The sequence below is a fragment of the Cetorhinus maximus genome, chromosome 2 (assembly GCF_964194155.1).
Source record: "Cetorhinus maximus chromosome 2, sCetMax3.hap1.1, whole genome shotgun sequence".
NCBI classification, from domain to species: Eukaryota; Metazoa; Chordata; class Chondrichthyes; order Lamniformes; family Cetorhinidae; genus Cetorhinus; species Cetorhinus maximus.
Window position 1 is genome coordinate 58,496,135 of NC_135880.1, and position 20,874 is coordinate 58,517,008.

Sequence of the window (20,874 nt, forward strand, 5' to 3'; positions counted from 1 at the left end):
AATGCTGCTTTCATTGTAAAAGTGAAAATGTCCTGCTGGAAAACACTTCCAGCCGGTTAACTCCGCCGGGGTTCATCGCAGTCCTGGCATGGAATCGCACAGATAAGTTGTGTTTAATTGAAAAGGTGTTTTTTTTTCGATTTCAGATGCTCAAGATCTCTTTGCAATGTGGGGAAACACTCACCGATTAGCAGCTTCTTGTACTTGAAGTGCCTGTCCTGCGCATAGTAGCTTCGACTGTCCGAGTCCATTGAATTATCCTCCGTCCAGTGAACATAAGCTTGTCCTTTGGTTTGAATTTTAAGAGCTTTCACCTCGATCTGAGCATTAACCTGCACAACAATTCGGCCAGAGACCCATTCCCCGCTGGTGTAGGTAGGGACGGTGTTGTCAACAGCGCGCTCATAGAGTATTGTAAAACTCTCCACTTTCCCCATCGCTGCGGCCGATGTGCTGAGACTTAAGTTTTTCCTTTTCCCCTGCCCTCGGTAAAATATCAGGCGGGCTTGGGATAATCAGAGATCTATTTTTTGGAACAGAGAGAAAGACACTCCTATTTGGAGTGAACACTATTTGGGCTGTGAACTCACTCTGCTTCCGTTTTGAGTAATTAGGATGACATAACTATTCAGGTCATTTCACAAAACACACGCACACCACTCCATTGCAATTCAAATTTACCGGAAGAAAGGAAACCCCACTTTATTCTCACACTCTTTGGTGTTATGACATCTCCCTCCTTTTTGCTCCCGACGGTTGGGCTGTGAGGTGCTGGTGAAATAAGAGCGCCTAAAAAAGTTGCTTGGAGATCACTGCATCCCAGTAGACGATTAACCTCTGGCCATTCATTGCGTGCGGTCAGCATGTTAAATGGATCCTGTGTGCAATCTGCGCATTGCCCGCACACAGCAGGAGATTCGATATTAGGTGTAACCAATGGACTACCTGCATCTTTTAAAGGCAATAGGTGCGCAGTGGTGGGAGTCCTTCGTAAAGTGAACCTGTGCTGAGTTCCTTTGAGGAATAGCTGAAAAGAGAGCCATACATCACTCAAACATGATTGCAGGGCACTCACTGACACACTTCCCCCTTTTTTTCAGGAGAAGGTGGTGCATAACAGGAGACAGCAGGAAAGGATGGAGGACAAGGCCGTCAGCATGTGTTGACACTCTGGAGGAGACAGTGCCGGTCACATGTGCAGGGGCAGTGCTGAAGCTGTGGTTACTGGAGGGATTGATGATGAAGATGCTTGCACACCAAGCCCTTCTCCCCCCAATCTCTTCTGCCTCAACCACCTGTAAATGATCAGTTCTTCCTCTTCCCCTCACCACAACCCAATCCTTGTGCCTTTTTGTACGCAAGAACTGGAATCTTCCCAGTTACAACAGGGAGAGACAATATAGATGAAGATACCCTATCTCATTAGTTAATATTACACTCAGTCACCAGCTCAGCACCGTATGCACTTTAGAGCCTAGAATAGGGCAAGGGTCTGCACATGGTTAAATGACAGGCACAAGTGCACAGGGACTAGGCTGGGGGCAGGCATGGGATGGCAAGAATAATGCATGTGCCAGCTTACTGGAGGGCCAGATCAGTCACCAATTCTGTTGCAGAGGAGTCAGATGACAACTTCACCAGACCAGATCACAGATGAAAGGTCATCGACTTGAGCATTAACTCTGCTTTCCTCCCCACAGATGTTGCAAGACCTGCTTGGCGTACACAACCAAATGCTTGATGCTCTGGAGAGCCTGCCAGAAAGACTGCTCACAATGACTAGGAGCATGGTGGAGTCTAGCACCAACAATGAAGAGGTGGTCACTTCCACCAAGACAGCCCTGGGGTTGTTGGTGAAAGGGAAGTGTGGTTGAGGTTACTGATATCACTGACTAATAATCTGATCATTTAGAGCCCGGACAGAAAGGGGCTTCCTCTTCCTGGTCCTCCACATCCCCCTCCTCATGCTCCTGCTTCTCGCCTGACAGGTGTTTGCAAGGCTTGATACCTCATGCCCACTTGAACCCGATGATGTTAAGTGCATACCATTTTGTGATGTTATCTTGTTGTCATAGTAATCCTGGGTTGTAAATGCTACACACATTTGTAATTGGCAGCTTGACCATGGTGGGGGGCTGGAAGGGGGAAACCCAAGGGGTCCCTCACCATTGCAAGACACCCTGCACCTCTTGATGAGGTGGCTTCTTTGGTGAATGGTCAGCTGTTGCTGTATGATAAATCTCTGCCGCTTACAGTGGCCTAGCTCTGCTATAAAAGGCACAGGTGAGAACTTTCAGGACTCAAGCTTTAAAAGATTGATCAGTGCACACCAACAATTGTTCAGTGCAATGGATGGCCAGCCAGGAAATTTCCACAACAGGTCAGACAACTTGGAGTAGTCTACTTCCAACTTTTGCGGGGTCACCAATCGTGGCCATCTTAAGTGATCTCATTGGAGACACAGCATCCTTTTACCTCCCATGTTGAAGCCAATGGGGTTTCACTGTGCAGGAATACCAGAATGGGTAAGAACATTGGGAATCTGAAAAAGGGTAACGCTTGGGGTGGTATTTAACAGAGGCAATGGGGGTCTTGCCCATCAGTTGGCTAGCCAGCAAGAGTCCATGTTGCATATTTTATGGAAGGCCTGCTGAATTAAGTGCCAATCAGGCAATAACTGGACAGTGGCAGGCCTTCCCCAGGATCAAGGACACGGGGTAAGTCCCGCCTGCCAAGAGCTGCCAAACAAACAGAGCCCAGCAGCTATACTCGATGGCAGTACCATCAGGAAGACAATGGCTGCTGCCAGTAATACAACCCCTTTCTCCTCCCCGTCATTACAATGTGGCAGGTAGAGGTTCTCAGCAGTTCCACCCCTCCCGATGCCTGGTCCCTCAATCAGGCACTGAATGTCTTCAAACTGCTAGCAACCCACACAGGTTGGCTTATTCCCCAAATGATGAGCCTCCCCGTCCACCACCGGTTTAATACTAGTGGCAGCAGGATGAGGCCCTTGCATGGGCATTAGTTGCAGCAAGGTGGGAGGACCGTCCACAGGCCTTACCACCACCGACTTAATCAGGTGGAGACCGGAAGGCAGTGGAGGCCCCACTGTCCACCCTCCTGCCTGATTAAATGCCTCTTCTACCATCAAACTTGCCATGGGGGAGGGAATTAAATTCCTTCCTTACTTTCCGGATTTGGGTGTGTCTATTAACATATAAAAAAATTACTTACTTTTTGGTGTACTGAATTTGCTTAATGGTTATTTGTTGCCCAGGCAATGTGACTTGACAGAAAGATCCACGTTGGTGGAAAAAGCATTTGTGTCTTCCAGCCGGCCCAAAGACCCTCATTTACATATATTAAATAAGCATCCTGAATGCCTAATAATTAACCCCAATCTAAATGGTAACAGGCACATTTGGGAAAGACCGTGATCCATAGTCAGGGTCCTAACATCCATACATTCTGATGCCTGTTGAAAATTGCTCCTAACAAGTCATCAGTTCCAAATAACATGATTACTTTATAACAGGACATAGATGTTTCTCAGTACTTTTTCTTCAATCACAATAAACATTATGCAAAAACATCTTTTCTGCAAAGAAGTTCAAGACAATTCACTCAAATAGTTCAGGAAATGAAAGCAGTATAGGATAGGAAGGGCACAGCTGTTGGCATTGCTTTTAAGTTGTGGTTATACTCTGCATAAACAGTGGTTTATTGCCAGCAAAAACACATTTTCTCTATCACGAAACTAATGTCAGAGCATGAGTAATTTTTCCTCACTTTAATGACAGAAGTGATATATATTAGAGGTAGATTGCAATAATCAAATAAAAGTATGTAACTTAAAAGGTTACTAGAATGGCTTGCAATTCTAAAAACTAGACCAGTATTTTCAGCTCAATTACACCAGCACCCCAAGGTACGTCAACGCGGTGTAAAGGGAACAGTTTCTCTGACCATTTCCATAAGTGAGGTGTGGCATATAATGTATCCAAATATGGACAGTATTATAATACAGGCAAATAATTAGAATCTGCCCATTTCAGATATTGCACCTTTGTGACTCTGGGAACAATGGATGGTTTTAAGTCATTTGCAGTCAATGTTGCTATAGGCAATTGCAGGAGGAGGTTAAAGTTGAATGGCTGGAGAGCCTATACAATTGATCACTGGAGGCTGAATCTTCCGAGGAGAGGCAATCACCATTGGATTGCCACTCCGCTCCTATTTACTTACCTTGCATCAGAGCACCGCATTTCTTGCCTGGACCTCCGAACTAGCTACTTTGGAAATGCAGAGCGTACTTGTTCTGGAAGTCCTTCCTCGTAGTGCAGGTTCACTGGGGGATGCCAACCCCTTTTTATGGCACTAGATGCTGTATTCTGGTAAGTTTAAGGGGTCCCAAAGCCACTTTGAGAAGCTACGGAGAGAAGGTAAGTAGGTGAGGGGGTACAGTGGCAGGTGAATGGGTGGGAGAGGTGGGTAGGGTGGCAAGTGAATAGATGAGCGGTTGGGGTGTCAGGTGAGTGAGGGGGTGGGTAGTCAGGTAAAAGGGGGTGTAGTCAAGGATGGGGATGGGTCAGTAGTATACTTACCCAGGAGTTAGAACTGGTTTTAATCCTAACTTTTCCTGGGTAACAATTTTGGTAAGTAAGTTGGACCCATCCGAAGTCTCTGATTCAGAGTGTCGGAGGGTTCCGGATGCAGGGGAATTGCACTTCGGAAGTCCAAACTTCCCAGGCAATTCCCACATAGTTAGTGCGTGCAGACTTCAGAGGGGTCCCCTAGTGCATTTGGGGGCGGGAGGGACGGGAAGAGAGGTTTAACCATCCGGAGGTCTGAAGTTCTGGACCAGGGTGATCAGTTTCATAGACAACCGCATTTAAAATTTTTTATTGAAAATTCACCTTCGTACGCTGACCTAGACACTCCTGGCCATGGTACACTATGGTAGCTCTTGTCATGGACTATCTTGAGCTGCAAAGGGACACTGGAGAAACTGTTTAAATAAAAATTATTGTGGAAAATTAGCTGGAGATTGGCGAACATCCTTGTGGTGGGCTCTGAGAAGTTGTAAAAATGTTGCTTAGTTCATTTAGGAAGATGTTCCTTTTAATATGTTGATTTTTGTTTTGTGGGCAAGTTCTGAATGATGTGAATGTTTGATTGTACTGTAGCTAAAGGGTTAAGCGCTTGCCACAGGAAGCTGCTGCTTGCTGTTCTGGTACCAAAAAATGGACCTTGGTGTCACGTGGACAGCAAACAGCACAAAAACTGTAGGAATGAGCCTGGCGTAAAATGGCGAGGTCACATACGCAAGGGATCAGGTAGCCAAGTCCCACATAGCTGTTTGGGGAAGGGGGCTGGGTGTTTATGTGCAAAATTGCACATAGGCAGACCTGGGGAGAATATAAAAGTAGGGATCTTGAGGACTCCGGCATACTGGTGGAGTTACAGAAGTGAAGACCCCGGAGACCCCAAAAACAACAACGCCTGCGTCTAGGCTGCTTCAAGCAGTAAAGATCGAAAGCAGCTGCTCTACTATCATCTATTGTTAAGTATTTCTGCCCAGTCATTTACTTAATAAATGCTGTTAACTTGCTGCACTGAAACCATTGTCTGTTGCCTTTTGTCATGTCCCAAGAACTCAATTAAAGTCAGGGGACTTTTTGGCCTAGATGGCACAAGGCTAAAATCAACTTTGGCTTGCGACAAGTTATTAGACCTCGAGATGGCTGTTTGATCAATATCCACACTCAGAGGGAAAACCTGGAGACGAGGAGAGCAAAGTAATTTTGCACACTGATATTTGATGTTTAGGTTCTCTAGGAAGTAATAACCTGTCTGCTAAGAGTACAGGTGTGATATATAAAGTTAAGATCGGTGAGGCATAAAAACATAGCAAATTGGAGGCGTAGGTCATTCAGCCCTCCAAGCCCGCTCCACCATTCAATATGATCATTGCTGATCCTTTATCTCAACGCCATACTCCTGCGCTCTCCCGACACCCCTTTACGCTTGTATGGAGGAAGTTTAGGTTCTGCTAATGATGACCATGAAACCATTGTCATAAAAACCCATCGGGTTCACTAATGTCCTTTATGGAAGGAAATCTGCCATCTTTACCCGGTCTGGCCTACATGTGACTCCAGACTCACAGCAATGTGATTGTGTGTTAACTGTCCTCTGAAATAGCCAAGCAAGCCATTCAGTTGCATCAAACCCAAACCACTACAAAGCGAAAAGGAATGAAATTGGACAGAGCCACCTGGCTTTGACCTAGGCCCTTGAAATGACAATGGCAGACCCAGCCCTGTAAACACCACAAAGTCCTCCTTACTAACATCTGGGGATGTGCCAAAATTGGGAGAGCTGTCCTACAGATCAGTCTGATATAATCATACTCATGGAATCAAATCTACAGACAACGTCCCAGGCACCACCATCACCATCCCTGGGTATGTTCTGTTCCACTGACAGGACAGACTCACCAGAAGTAGTGACACAGTAATAACAGTTGGGAGGGAGGAGTTGCCATGGGAGTCCTCAACATCCACTCTGGACCCCATGAAGTCTAATGGCATGAGGTCAAACACGGGCAAGAGAACCTCCTTCTGATTACCACGTACCACCCTCCCTCAGCTGCTCAATTTGTGCTCCTCCATGTTGAACACCACTTGGAGGAAGCACTGAAGACAGGTGGACAAGGTGGAAAAGAAAGCATATGGAATATTTTCCTTTATCAAATAAAAAAGCAAGGATGTAATGATGGAACTGATTGGGCCACAGCTGGAATTTTGTGTACAGTTCTCCACATTACAGGAAGGACATAATTGCTCTGGAGAGAGTGCAGAGAAAATTTACAAGAATGTTACCAGGGTTTGAAAACTACTGCTATGAGGAAAGTTTGGATAGGCTAGGATTGTTTTCCTTAGGACAGAAGAGGCTACAAAAGGTGTACAAAATTATGAGGGGCCTAGATAGGGTAGACAGTAAAGACTTGTTTCCCTTGACTGAGGGGTCAATTACCAGGGGGCATAGATTTAAGGTGATTGATAGAAGGATTAGAGGGGACGTGAGGAAAAGTTTTTTCTCTCAGTGGGTGGTGGGCGTCTGGAATTCACTGCCTAAATTGGTGGTTGAGGCTGAAACGCTCAACTCATTTAAAAAGGTTCTTGGATCTGCATCTGAAGCGTTGTAACCCGCAAGGCTACGGACCAGGTGCTGGAAAGTGGGATTAAAATGAGCGGCTAGTTTCTTTTTCTGGCTAGCACAGGCATGATGGGCTGAATGGCCTCTTTCTGCACCGTAACTTTTCTATGGTCTATGGTTACCACCCACCGTCCCCCCTCAGCTAATGAATCAGTACTCCATGTTGAACACCGCTTGGAGGAAGCACTGAGGGTGGCAAGGACACAGAAGATCATCTGGGTGGGGGACTTTAATGTCCATCACCAAGAATAGCTCGGTAGCACCATTACAGACCTAGCCCTAAAGGGCATAGTTGCTAAACAGGGTCTGTGACAGCTGGTGAGGGAACTAAGAGGGAAAAAACCTACATGACCTCATCCTCACAGATGCATCTGTCCATGACAGTGACCACCACACTGTCTGTGTGGAGGTGAACTCCCGTCTTCACATTGAGGGTACCCTCCATTGTCTTGTGGCATTACCACCATGCTAACTGGGATAGATGTCACGAACCACAACGCGAGACAAGTGCAGGGAAAACAGCTGATTGGCGAGTAAGATTTGAGAGTATTTCTAGTCTTTAAAAGTAAAAGTAGAAGTAAGGTCTTTAGTTTGTGTTTAGGATTCTAGTCTTTTTTTCTGTCTTTTTCTTAAAAATAGCTTGTTAAGTATAAGACTGATACCAGTGTAAAAAATTAATTACAATAACTTGTAAAGAGCAGGGCTACTAGAGTAATTAATTAATAAATTAAATAAAATACGATAATGATGGCTGGACAGGTGATGTGTTGTTGCTGCTGCAGCATGTGGGGTCTGCTGGACACCAAGATGATCCAGAGCAAACACATCTGTAGTGTTTGCAGCTCGAGGAACTTCGGATCGAAGTTGTGGAGCTGGAGCCCGAGCTGCAGATATTGCGCCACATCAGGGTCAAGGAGTTAAAGTCAAGGAGTTAAATGCGTGGCTCAAAGATCGGCGTGGGAGGAATGGGTTTCAGTTCATGGGGCACTGGCACCAGTACTGGGGTAGAGGGGAGCTGTTCTGGTGGGGCAGGCTTCACTTGAACCATGCTGGGACCAGTGTCCTAGCAAATCGAATAACTAGGGCTGTAGGGATGGCTTTAAACTCAATAGATGGAGGGGGGGGGGGGGGGGGGCGCAGGCGGAGGGGTGGTTCTGGAGAGGGGATACGCAGACTTACAAGGCAAAAGCATATGGCAGCATTGTAGGGCAGCTAATTAGGTAATGTTACCCAGAGTGGGACAGGAAGGGACAGAGTGTACAAATATAAAAAAAAGCAGCAAATAAGGTCAAGGGAGAAAAATGGCAAAAATGAATGGCTCTTTACTTAAATGCACGTAACATTTGGAACAAAATAAATTAATTAGAAGCTCTTGGTATGATCTTATAGCCATTACAGATACATGCTTACAAGGAGATCAAAGCTGGAAACTAAATATTCAGGGGTATGTGACTTTTTGAAAGGACAGGCAGGTAGGAAAGGGTGGTGGGGTAGCTTTGTTAGTACGAGATGGAATAAGTACGATAGCAAGAACTGATCTTGGATCAGAAGATGTAGAATCCATATGAGTGGAGGTAAGAAATAACAAGGGGAAGATGACACTGGTGGGAGTAGTCTATAGGCCCCCTAATAGTAACTATACTGTAGGACAGAGAATAAATCAGGAGATAATAAGGGCATGTAAAAAAGGCAGTACATTATCATGGGTGACTTTAATCTTCATGTAGATTGGGAAAATCGAAGTGGCAGAGGTAGACATCAGGAAAAATTTGTAGTGTGTATTCAGAACAGGTTCTGAGAACAATATGTTGTGGATCCTACCAGGGATCTGGTAATGTGTAATGACACAAGTTTAATAAATGATCTCATAGTAAAAGATCCCCTAGGAAACAGTGACAATAATGTGGTAGAATTTAGCATTCAGTTTGAGAGTGAGAAACTTGGGTCGGAAACAACTGTGCTAAACTTAAAAACGGGTTATTAGAAAGAAATGAGGGTAGAGTTGGCTGGCGTGGACTGGGAAAGGAGTTTAGCAGAAAAGATGGTTGATGAACAATGGCAGACGTTTAAGAAAATAGTTCTTGAGTCACAAAGATATATTCCAGTGATGAAGAAGGATTCTAGGAAGGGGATAAACTAGCCATGGTTAACCAATGAAGTTAAGGATAGTAAAATTGAAAGAAAAAGCATACAAAATGGCAAAGATTAGTGGTAAACCAGGAGGATTGGGAAAGTTTTAAAAACCAACAAAAGATTACAAAAATAAGAGGGAGAAAATAAACTATGAGGGTAAACTAGCAAGTAATATAAAAATGGACAGTAAGAGCTTCTTTAAATATATAAAAAGAAAGAGAGAGGCCAAACGGAACATAGGCCCCTTAGAAAATGAGGTTGGGGAAATAATAATGGGGAACCAGGAAATGGCAGAGGAATTGGATAAATACTTTGCATCATCATCACGGTAGAAGACACTAATAGTATTCCAAAAATACTAAATAATCAAGGGGCAAAGGGTGATTTGGGAGTTGGGGGGTGAAGAAATAAATAAATAAATACAATAACTATCACTAGAGAAAAAGTACCACGGAAACTAATGAGGCGAAAGGCCGATAAGTCCCCTGGACCTGATGAGTTGCATCTTGGGATATTAAAGGAAGTAGCTACAGAGACAGTGGATGCACTGTTGGTAATCTTCCAAGAATCCTTAGATTCTGGAAAAGACCCAGAGGATTAGAAAACTGCCAATGTAACACCCTTATTCAGAAAGGGAGGGTAACAAAAAACAGGTAACTATAGGCCAGTTAGCTTAACATCTGTCATTGGGAAAATGTTAGAGTCTATTATAAAGGATGTAATAGCAGAACATTTAGAAATACATAATATAATCAAGCAGAGTCAGCATGGCTTCATTCCTGGAGCCATAATTAGTTACAATATATATTAATGACTTGGGTAAGGGAAGGGAATGTACTATCACCAAGTTTGCGGATGATACAAAAATAGCTGGGAGCACAAGTGGTGAGGGTGACACAGAGGGATATAGATAGGTTAAGTGAATGGGCAAAAACTTGGCAGATGGAATATAATATGGAATAATGTGAGGTTATGCACTTTGGCAATAAGGATAGAGAAGCTGTATATTATTTAAATGGAGAAAGACTGCAGGAACCTACAGCACAGAGGGATTTGGGGGTCTTTGTGTGTGAATCACAAAAAGCTAGCATACAAGTTCAGCGGGTAATAAGGAAGGAAATTGCAATGTTGGCCTTTGTTTCAAAGGGAATGGAGTATAAAAATAGGGAAGTCTCGCTAAAACTATACAAGGCACTAGCTAGACCACAGTTAGAATACTGTTTTGGGGACCAGTTTTGGTCCCTGTATCTAAGGGAAGATATACTGGCATTGGACACAGCCCAGAGAAGGTTCACTAGGTTGATCCTGAGTATGGAGGAATTTTCTTATGAGGAGAGGTTGTGTAGGTTGGGCCTGTATTCACTGGAGTTTAGAAGAATTGAATCATATAAGATTCTTACGGGACTTGACAGGGTAGATGCTGAGAGGTTGTTTCCTATTGTGGGTGAGTCTAAGGCCAGAGGGCACAATCTCAGAGTAAGGGGTCGCCCATTTAAGGCAGATGAGGAGGAATTTCTTCTCTCAGAGGGTAGTGAATCTGTGGAATTCCTTACCACAGAGGGCTGTAGAGGCTGGGTCGTTAAGTATATTCAAGGCTGAGATGGATATATTTTTAATCAGTAAAGGAACCAAAGGTTATGGGGAAAAGGCAGGAAAGTGGAGTTGAGAATGACCAAATCAGCCATGATCTCATTGAAGGGCAGAGCAGACTCGATGGGCCAAATAGCCTACTTCTGCTCCTACGTCTTATAGATTTCGAACAGATCTAACAACTCAAACTTGGGCATTCATGAGGTGCTGAGGGCCATCAGCAGCAGCAGAATTGTATTCAACCACAATCTGTAACCTCATGGCCCAGCATATCCCCCAAACTACCATTACAATCAAGCTGGGGGAATCAATCCTATTTCAATGAAGAGTGCAGGAGGGCATACCAAAAAATGAGTCAGCCTGGTGAAGCTATAACACAAGATGACTTGCACGCCAAACAGCAGAAGCAACATGCAATAGCCAGAGCTTAGTGATTCCACAATCAATGGATCAGATTTAAGCTCTGCAGTCCTGCCACATCCAGTTATGAATGGCTGTGGACAGTGAACCAACCTACTGGAAGAAGAGGCTCCACAAATATCCCCATCCTCAATGATGGGGGAGCCCAGTGCAAAAGACAAGTCTGAAGCAGTTGCAACCCTATTCAGGCAGAAGTGGACGATCTATCTCGCTCTCCTCCCAAAGTCACCAGCATCACAGGTGTCGGTCTTCAGCCAATTCAAACATCTCCACATTTCAAAAAACAGCTGAAGGCACTGGATGGATATTGCAAAGACTATCGGCCATGACAACGTTCCAGCAATAGTACTGAAGATCTGTGCTCCAGAACTTGCCACGCCCCTAGCCAAGCTGCAAAACTGGCATCTAACCAGCAATGTGGAAAATTGCCCAGGTATGTCCTGTCCACAAAAAGCAGGACAAATCCAACCCAGTCAATTACCACCGGATCAGCAAAGAAATGGAAGTATCATCGACAGTGTTATCAAGCGGCATTTACTCAGCAATAAACTGCTCACGGATGCTCAGTTTGTGTTCCGCCAGGCCCACTCAGCTCCTGACCTCATTAAAGCCTTGGTCCAAACATGGACTAAAGAGCTGAGCTCAAGAGGTGAGATGAGAGTGAGGTCAGCTTGAGATTAAGGCAGCATTTGACTGAGAGTAGCATTAAGGAGCCCTAGCAAAATCTGTAGCTAATGGGAATCAAGGGGAACACTCTCCACTGGTTGGAGTCATACCTAGCACAAAGGAGGTGGTTGTGGTTGTTGGAGGTCAATTGTTTCAGTTCTGGGGCATTACTACAGGAGTTCCTCAGGGTAGTGACGTAGGCTCAACCATCTTTAGCTGTTTTATCAATGACCTCCCCTCCATAAGATCAGAAGTGGGGATGTTCGCAGATGATTGCCAAATGTTCAGCACCATTCATGACTTCTCAGATAGTGAAGACGTCCATGCCCAAATGCAGCAAGACCTGGACAACATTCAAGCTTGAGCTGATGTGTGGCATAAATCTTACTTGACACTTAAGTGTCAGGCAATGACCATCTGCAACAAGAGAGAATCCAGCAATCTCCCCTTAATGTTCAATGGCATTACCATTGCTGAATCCCCCACTATTAACATCAGGGGTGAGGGGGTCACCACTGACCAGAAACAGAACTGGGCCATCCGTATAAATACTGTGGCTACAAGAGCAGGTCACAGGCTGGGAATTCTGCAGAGAGTGCCCCACTTCCTGACCCCCTAAAGCCTACCATCTACCAAGCTAACATCATCCAGGACAAAGCAGCCTGCTTGATTGCCATCTCATCCACCATTTTCAACATTCATGCCCTCCACCACTAACACATAATGGCAGCAGTATGTACCATCTACAAGGTGCACTGCAGCAACTCATCACAGCTCCTGCAATAACACCTTCTAAACCTGTGATCCCCACCACCAAAGTAGGACAAGGGCAGCAGATGCATAGGAACAATACCACCTGCAAGCTTCCCTCCAAGCAACACAACATCCTGACTTGGAAATATATTGCCGTTCCTTCACTGTCACTGGGTCAAAACCCTTGGATTCCCTCCCTAACAGCACTGTGGATGTACGAAACCACACGGACTGTGGAAACCACACCACCTTCTCGAGGGCAATTAAGAATGGGCAATAAATGCTAGCCTCGCCAGTGATGCCCACATCCCATGAATGAGTAGAAACAAAACAAAGGAATAGTATAGTACTCTTTGAGGAGGTAGCTAATTTTATCCAGGATGAGTTGACCAAAAAAAATTAAAGCAGACAAGGTAATTAAACTGATAAAGTATGTGGCTTTTTATTGTGCGAAATGATGAGTATAGTAAGAAAAAAGAGAATGAATGGTTCGGCACAATCATTTGCTGTTTTACAACAGAGTACGATGACTCTGCAGGTGGGAAGGGCAACACACGAGCTACAAGAGACCAAGCAATCTCAAAAGCAGTGTCAAAGGGAAAACTTAACCCTTAAACAGGACCTGGAGCATACGAGGAGTGCAAAGTGATGGCACTCAATGCTGACCTTATAGAAAGCTGCACACAAAGGTCTAGCAGTAACTGTAGTTTGGATTGCATATTTTACTTTGTTGCCAGCTATAGGAGATTTTCAGCGTTCAGCAACAGGGATGTCATCAAGCAGGATAAACAGCTAATCACATTGCAGAATTGTCACAGACAGCAAAGTACTGATTATCGTCCATTTTTTTATACTTGTACAAAAATCGAAATCAAAATTGGGACATACATATGAGGTTATGGTCAAAGTTGAGATATCAAACAAATTTGTGGAATTTTTTTTTGATCATAATGGAGAGATCTGAAATTCCACAAATATAAAATACGTTTTTCACGGCCAGAGAAGTTTCCCAGCAGCAACTGTGATTTAATGCACTGTTTTAAACCCAGTTATATCTCATTCAATAAGGCACTACTCCGTAATCTTCATGTAAAAGCTCTTCAAAAATCAATGTAAAATTGCAAGTTCACATCATGTGATGTCTCAGTTTTCATCTGGGAGGACATTTGACACTGTAGCAGAGCAGAGATTCACTGGCAGCAGCCAGTGAATTTTCCTATTTAACTACGGATGTGTGGGCCCGTAACTTCTGCACTCCCCAGCGTCAGATTTGGGGGGGGGGGGGGGGAGTCAAATCTGATGCTGGGGAATCCCTTTGGCAAGCTCCCAGTGCTAACTTCCTCCGGACAATTGTCCTGCACTGGGAACCATCCAAAAATGCGATTTAAATCGGAAACTTCGAAGGTCCTGCCGGGGTTATCTCAATGGTTACCCAGAAAAAGTTACAAGAATTAAAACCTCTTCTAACTTCTCGGTAACTACTGTAAAGACCCAGACCGACCCCACAGGTCTCTCCCAGCTCCCCCCACCCGACCTCCCTACGCCTCCCACCCGACCTCCGCCACCACCCGCTCTGACATCGGACCATGGCCCCGCCCCTGACCTTGGACCCCCATCCCCTCCAACCTCGGACCCAGCCTCCCTCCAGCCTCGGACACCCCGATCTCCGAACGCCCTCACCTCCAGACTCCCCCCAAACCAAACCCGGACCCCCCACCCAACCCAACCTTGGAACCCCCCGCACTCCAACCTCCGGACCCCCCCCACTGACCCGAGCAAACCTCGGAACACCCCCGCCCAAACTGACCCAACCTCAGAATGCTCCCCCACCCCTGACACACCACCCCGACATGACCTCGGACCCCCCTCTCCTGACACACCACCCCGACATGACCTCGGACCCCCCTCTCCTGACACACCACCCCGACATGACCTCGGACCCCCCTCTCCTGACACACCACCCCGACATGACCTCGGACCCCCCTCTCCTGACACACCACCCCGACATGACCTCGGACCCCCCTCTCCCGACCCGACTGACCTCCCAGCCACCTGACACCCACCCACCTAACGTGATTAAGCTTCAACCAGATTTTGCAACTTTAGTTGTTATAATGGGAATATGCAGAAGGAATATCCTGAACATGTGTAAAGTTGGAACTGATTTAATGTTGTCAACATGGAGCCATAGGAGTTATACACCCCTTCGGGTGAAACAGGCCCATCGTGCCCATGCCGGCCATCAAGCATCTATCTATTCTAATCGGATTTTCCAGCACTTACCCCGTAGCCCTCAATGCTACAGCGTTTCAAGTGCCAATCTAAATACTTAAGTATCATCTCAATCTGTTTCGCATTTGCAAAAACTTTAAAAAACGCAGTCGAAGCAAAAAAATAAGAGCGTTGGAAATACATCAGCATTGCCCAAACACTGGGTATTTCCAACACTGCCTATTTTTTTATTTATAGTAAAAATGCGGTGTTGCCGAGAGTACTTCCAGACTTCGTGTTTCCCAGGTTCATCGTAGTAATGGCAGGCGGGACTACATGTAATGTCACAAAAAATGGTTTGGAAAGGAGCCACACTTACCGACTCCGATCAGTAGGTACTTGTGCTGGAAGTATCTGGTCAGCTGAGAGTAGTGTCGAGTTTTGGAATTGGAACCCGACGTGTCTCTCTCCGTCCAGTGAACATAAGCTTGTCCTTTGGCGTGAATTTTAAGAGCTTTCACCTCGATCTGAGCATTAACCTGCACAACAATTCGGCCAGAGACCCATTCCCCGCTGGTGTAGGTAGGGACGGTGTTGTCAACAGCGCGCTCATAGAGTATTGTAAAACTCTCCACTTTCCCCATCGCTGCGGCCGATGTGCTGAGACTTAAATTGAGACCATTTTCTCTGCCCTCGGTAAAATATCAGGCGGGCTTGGGATAATCAGAGATCCATTTTTGTTTTGATCGAGCGGAAGACACACCCATCATCCTGTTTGGAATTGTATATAATGAGCAACCCACGGGTTCGTGGGCCGTGAGCTCACTGCTTCAGTTCTGAGAAACTGGCATGACACATTTATAGTGTGGTTTCATAAAACACACGCACTTTGATTCATAGTGATTTAAACTCACTGAAAGGAAATCAAAACGGCGATATATTTGCATGCTGTTTAATTTTATGACATCCCTTCTGTTTCAAGGGGGAGGGTTAAATTGTCCGTCCATCGTTTTACAATTAGCATATTAAATTGGTGCTGCTTTCCGTTTTAAATTAGTGCTGTGTGCAGCCAGTGCTGCTCACATGTGCGTACAACCAGTACTACTGTCTTGCACTTTTTAAAAGTGCTGACGGCTCTTTGTAAAGTGTTTTCTTTGTTATTGCTGTGTTCCTTTGAGGAATGGCTGAACGTGTCATTCAATAAGAAAGCCATATATCACCCAAACATGATTGCAGGGCACTCACTGGCACACTTACCTTTTTCTTGCAGGAGAAAGGTGGTGCATAACAGGAGGAAAGGATTGGGGGTGGACAAATCCCCCTGCATGTTTTAACACCCTGGAGGAAGTAATGCTGGCCATATGTGAAGGGGCATTGCTGCAGGGTTACTGGAGTGCTGGAGGGGTCGAAGATGAGGGAATCTGTATCCTCCCTCTCTTTCCCAATTCTCCCTCATCCCATAATCTCTTCTGACTCAAACTGTAAATGCTGTAGCACGCACTTCACCACAACCTAATCCTTGGCATTTTTGTACCCAAGAACTGGAATCTCTCTTCTCAAACACATTGTATTCATGGGTTCCTCCAGTGGACCACTTCATACAAATTTCTTTTGGCAGTAGCTGTTTTAAAATGTCTATGTATCCTGAGACCTGAGTGTAAATGCAGTGATCCCATGCTTGCAGAAGGCAGCCAGGTTTGTGAATCCAGATTGAAGAAGTGGGAAACTTTACGAACATAGCAAATGTAATCCCACTATTCAAGGAAGGAGGAAGTGAGAAAACAGAACCAGTTAGTTTGAAGTTAGTCGTAAGGACAATGCCAGAATCTATGATGAGGGACATGGTAACAGATTAGCTAGAGTCAATGTGGATTTATGTAAGGGAAATTGTGTTTGACAAACCTGTTAAGAGCTTTTTAATCTTGTAACTAGCAGGGTAAGCAGGTAACCAAGGGAAAGCAGTGGATTTTCAAAAAGCATTTAATAAGTGCCATGTAAGAGGTTATTACACAAAATTAGGGTTCATAGGATTGGAGGTAATGTATTTGTACAGATTACAAGTGTGAAGTTATCCACTTTGGTAGCAAAACTAGAAAAACATAATTCTTAAATGAGATTGGGAATTTAAGGTATTCCAAGAGACCTGAGTGTTCTTGTACATGAGTCACAGAGTTAACATGCAGGTACAGCAAGCAATTGGGAAAGCAAATGGCATGTAGATGCTAATCCCTTTGCAATAAAGGCCAAGAGTAGAGAAGTCTTTCTACAATTATGTAGAGCCTTGGTGAGACTACACATGGAATATTGTGTACAGTTTTGGTCTCCTTACAGAGGGAAGGAGGTAGTTGCCTTAGACAGAATCCAAAGAAGGTTTACCAGGCTAATTTCTGGGTTGAGGGGATCGTCCAATGAGGTAAGCTTGAGTAGACTAGGCATATATTCCCTAATATTTAGAAGAATGAGAAGCGCTCTCATCGAAACATGTAAAATTCTTAAAGTATCTGCTAGGGTTGATGCTGGAAGCATCTTTCCCCTGGCTGAGAAACCAGGAACTGGGGGGGTCACAGTGTCCAAATAAGGACTCAGTAATTTAGGACTCAAATTCAAGCAAATGCTTGTGAATCTTTGGAATTCTTTCACCCAGAAGGTTGTGGATGCTCAGTCATTGAGTATATTTAAGCCAGAAATCGATAGATTTTTGGCTACAAAGGGAATCAAGGGATATGCAGATAGTACAGGAGAATGGAATTCAGGCAGAAGATCAGCCATGATCTTAAGTGGCGAAGCAGGCTTGAAGGGCTGAATGGCCTACTCCAATTTCTTATATTCCATTCATTTCATTATTATTTGTGGAACTTTGCTGAGAGATGAATTTAATCCACCTATAACTTAAATAAGATCAAATACTTAGTTTAAGATTGAAGATTATAGACTAATTTGACTAAATGCATACACTAATTAAATAAATGAAGCAAGGTTAAATAGAGATAGCAGTACAGGTGGTGTGCCACAGCTGCAGCGTGTGGGGGTTTGTGGAGAGTATTACCATCTTAGACAACCACATTTACATCTCAAGGAACATAGCTCTGATTTGTTGAGCTAAGTTCAACATTGCATACATTGCAGGGCATCAGGGTGATTTACCTGGACACTGATCCAGGAGGCAGTTGCACCTTTTAGTTTAGGAGGTGGTACAGATCTGGTTAGTGATAATGGACAGGAGGGTATGATTGTGAGTCAGGGAAGTAAGAAAACTGAGATGCTGTGTTAGAGGAGTTTTGGCTTTTGCCCTTATACAACTGGTACAAGGTTCTGCTTGCCCATGTGGATGAGGGCAGAGCTGGAGGTGGATGAGCAAATTGATCGTGATATTATGGTACAGGGGCCAAACAACCATAGAAAATTATGGCATAGAAAGGCCATTCAGCCCATCATGCCTGCACTGGTCAAAAGAAAGAGAGAAAAACAAACTAGCCACTCATTTTAATCCCACTTTCCAGCACCTTGTCCATAGCCTTGCAGGTTACAACACTTCAGGTGCAGATCCAGCTACCTTTTAAAAGTGTTGAGTATTTCAACCACCAACTTAGGCAGTGAATTCCAGACAACCGCCACCGTCTGGGTGAAAAGTTTTTCCTCATGTCCCCTCTAATATTTCTACCAATCACCTTAAATCAATGCCCCCTGGTAATTGACCTCTTAACTAGTGGAAACAGGTCTTTACTGTCTACCCTAACCACGCCCCTCATAATTTTGTACACCTCAATTAGGTTATCCCTCAGCCTCCTCTGTTCTAAGAAAAACAACCCTAGCCTATCCAATCTTTCTCCATAGCTACAATTTTCAAGCCCTGGCAACATGTTTGTAAATCTCCTTTGTACTCTCTCCAGAGCAATTATGTCCTTCCTGTAATGTGGTGACCAGAACTGTACACAAAATTCCAGATGTGGTCTAACCAGCATTTTATACAGTTCCATCATTACATCCGTGCTTTGTAATTCAATACCTTGTCCAATAAAGGAAAGCATTCCATATGCTTTCTTTACCACTTTATACACCTGTCCTGCCACCTTCAGGGACCTGTGAACACGCACTCCAATGTCTCTCACTTCCTCAGCCCCTCAATATCCTCCTGTTTATTAAGTATTCCCTTGTTTTGTTTGCCCTCCCCAAATGCATTACCTCACACTTTTCCAGATTGAATTCCATTTGTCTCTTTTCCACCCATTCAACCAAATCATTGATATAGTTCTGGAGATAACAGCTATCCCCTTCACTTTCAAGTGCACGGCCAATTTTTGAGTCATCTGCAAACTTGCAAACAAACATCTGCAATCATGCTTCCCACATTTAAGTCCAAATCATTAATATGTACAACAAACAGCAAGGGCCCCAAAACTCAGCCTTGTGGAATGCCACTGGAAACCACTTTTCATTTGCAAAAACACCTATCGATCATTACTCTTTGTTTCCTGTTGCTGAGCCAATTTTGGATCCAACTCTTCACCCTCCCATGTATCCCATGGGATCTCACTTTTCTGACCAGTCTGCCGTGTGAGACCTTGTCAAAGGCCTTACTAAAATCCATGTAGACAACATCCACTGCACTACCCTCATCAATCCTCCTTGTTCCTTCTTCAAAAAATTCAATTAAGTTAGTAAGATATGATCTTCCCCTAACAAAGCCATGCTGACTATCCTTAATAATCCGTGCCTAAGTGACAGTTTATCCTGTCTCTCAGAATTGTTTCCAATAATTTTCCCACCACTGAAGTAGACTGATTGGCCTATAATTTTCTGGCCTATCCCTTGCCCCCTTTTTAAATAATGGTACAACATTGCAGACCTCCAATCCTCTGGTAACTCACTTGTATCTAGTGAGGATTGGCAAATGATCACCAGAGCATCTGCTATTTACCCCCTGGCTTTCGTTTACAGCCTGGGATACAATCCATCCAACCCTGGTGATTTATCCACCTTCGAGGATGCCAGCCCCCCCGGGTACTTCTCTCATTATGCTTATTGTATCTAATATTTCACACTCCTCTTTAACTAGAATGTCTGCATCATCCCTCTCCTTAGTGAAGGCAGAGACAAAGTGGTCATTGAGAACCCTGCCCACATCTTCAGCATCAATGGACATGTACCATGTATATCTTTGACAGGCCCTACCCTTTCTCTTGCTCTTAATATACTGAAGTGGGGGGAGTGAAAAGAAACGTGGTAGAGATAGGGACAGTATAGTCAGGAAAATAGATGCTGTTCTCTGTAACCATGACTGGGAGTTCCAAAGATTATGTTGCCTGGTTGATGCCAGGGTTAAAATCATCTTAGAGGAATGGCAGCATAGTAGCAATGTTACCGGACTAATAATCCAGAGGCCTGAACTATTGCTCCAGAGACACAAGTTCAAATTGCACCATGGCAGCTGGTGGAAGTTAAATTCAATTAATTAATAAAATTGGGAATTAAAAGCTATTCTCAGTGACAGTGACCATGAAACTACTGGATTGTCATAAAACCCACCTGGTTCACTAATTCCCTTCAGGGAAGGAAATTTGCTGTCTTTACTGGATCAGGCCTACATGTGACTCCAGACCCATAGCAATGTGGTTGACTCTTAAGTGTCCTATGAGATAGCCCAGCAAGCCGTTCAGTTGTATCAAACTGCTACAATAAAATGGAAGCTGGACTGCAGCAGTCAAGAGGGCAGCTCACTACCACCTTCTCAAGAATAATTAGGTATGGGCAACAAATGCTGGTCTTGCCAGTGATGTTCACATCTCAGGAATTATTATTATTAATAATAATGATAATAAATCATTGGGACTGGAGACGAACGTGGAATAAGAGGGGAAGGATCCAGTTGTTGTGGTC

The 20,874-nt window shown here is 44.5% G+C and overlaps 1 protein-coding gene across 4 annotated transcripts in view; it reads right to left on the reverse strand.

Annotated features, from left to right (window-relative positions):
* The window catches only part of LOC144694522 (arrestin domain-containing protein 3-like), a 77,963-nt gene extending 61,987 nt beyond the window's left edge, over window positions 1-15,976 (reverse strand). For 3 of the 4 annotated variants that reach the window (XR_013579770.1, XM_078565072.1, XM_078565053.1), the window contains exon 1: window positions 15,377-15,976. Coding sequence is in view for 3 of the 4 variants with exons in the window: in XM_078565072.1 (XP_078421198.1) it covers window positions 15,377-15,641 (265 nt within the window). In the remaining variant the exon portion in view is untranslated. Of the gene's footprint in view, window positions 1-184; window positions 584-15,376 lie in introns of those variants that run through there. The other variant, XM_078565063.1, reaches the window with a different exon arrangement.
* Between the last annotated feature and the right edge of the window lie 4,898 nt (window positions 15,977-20,874).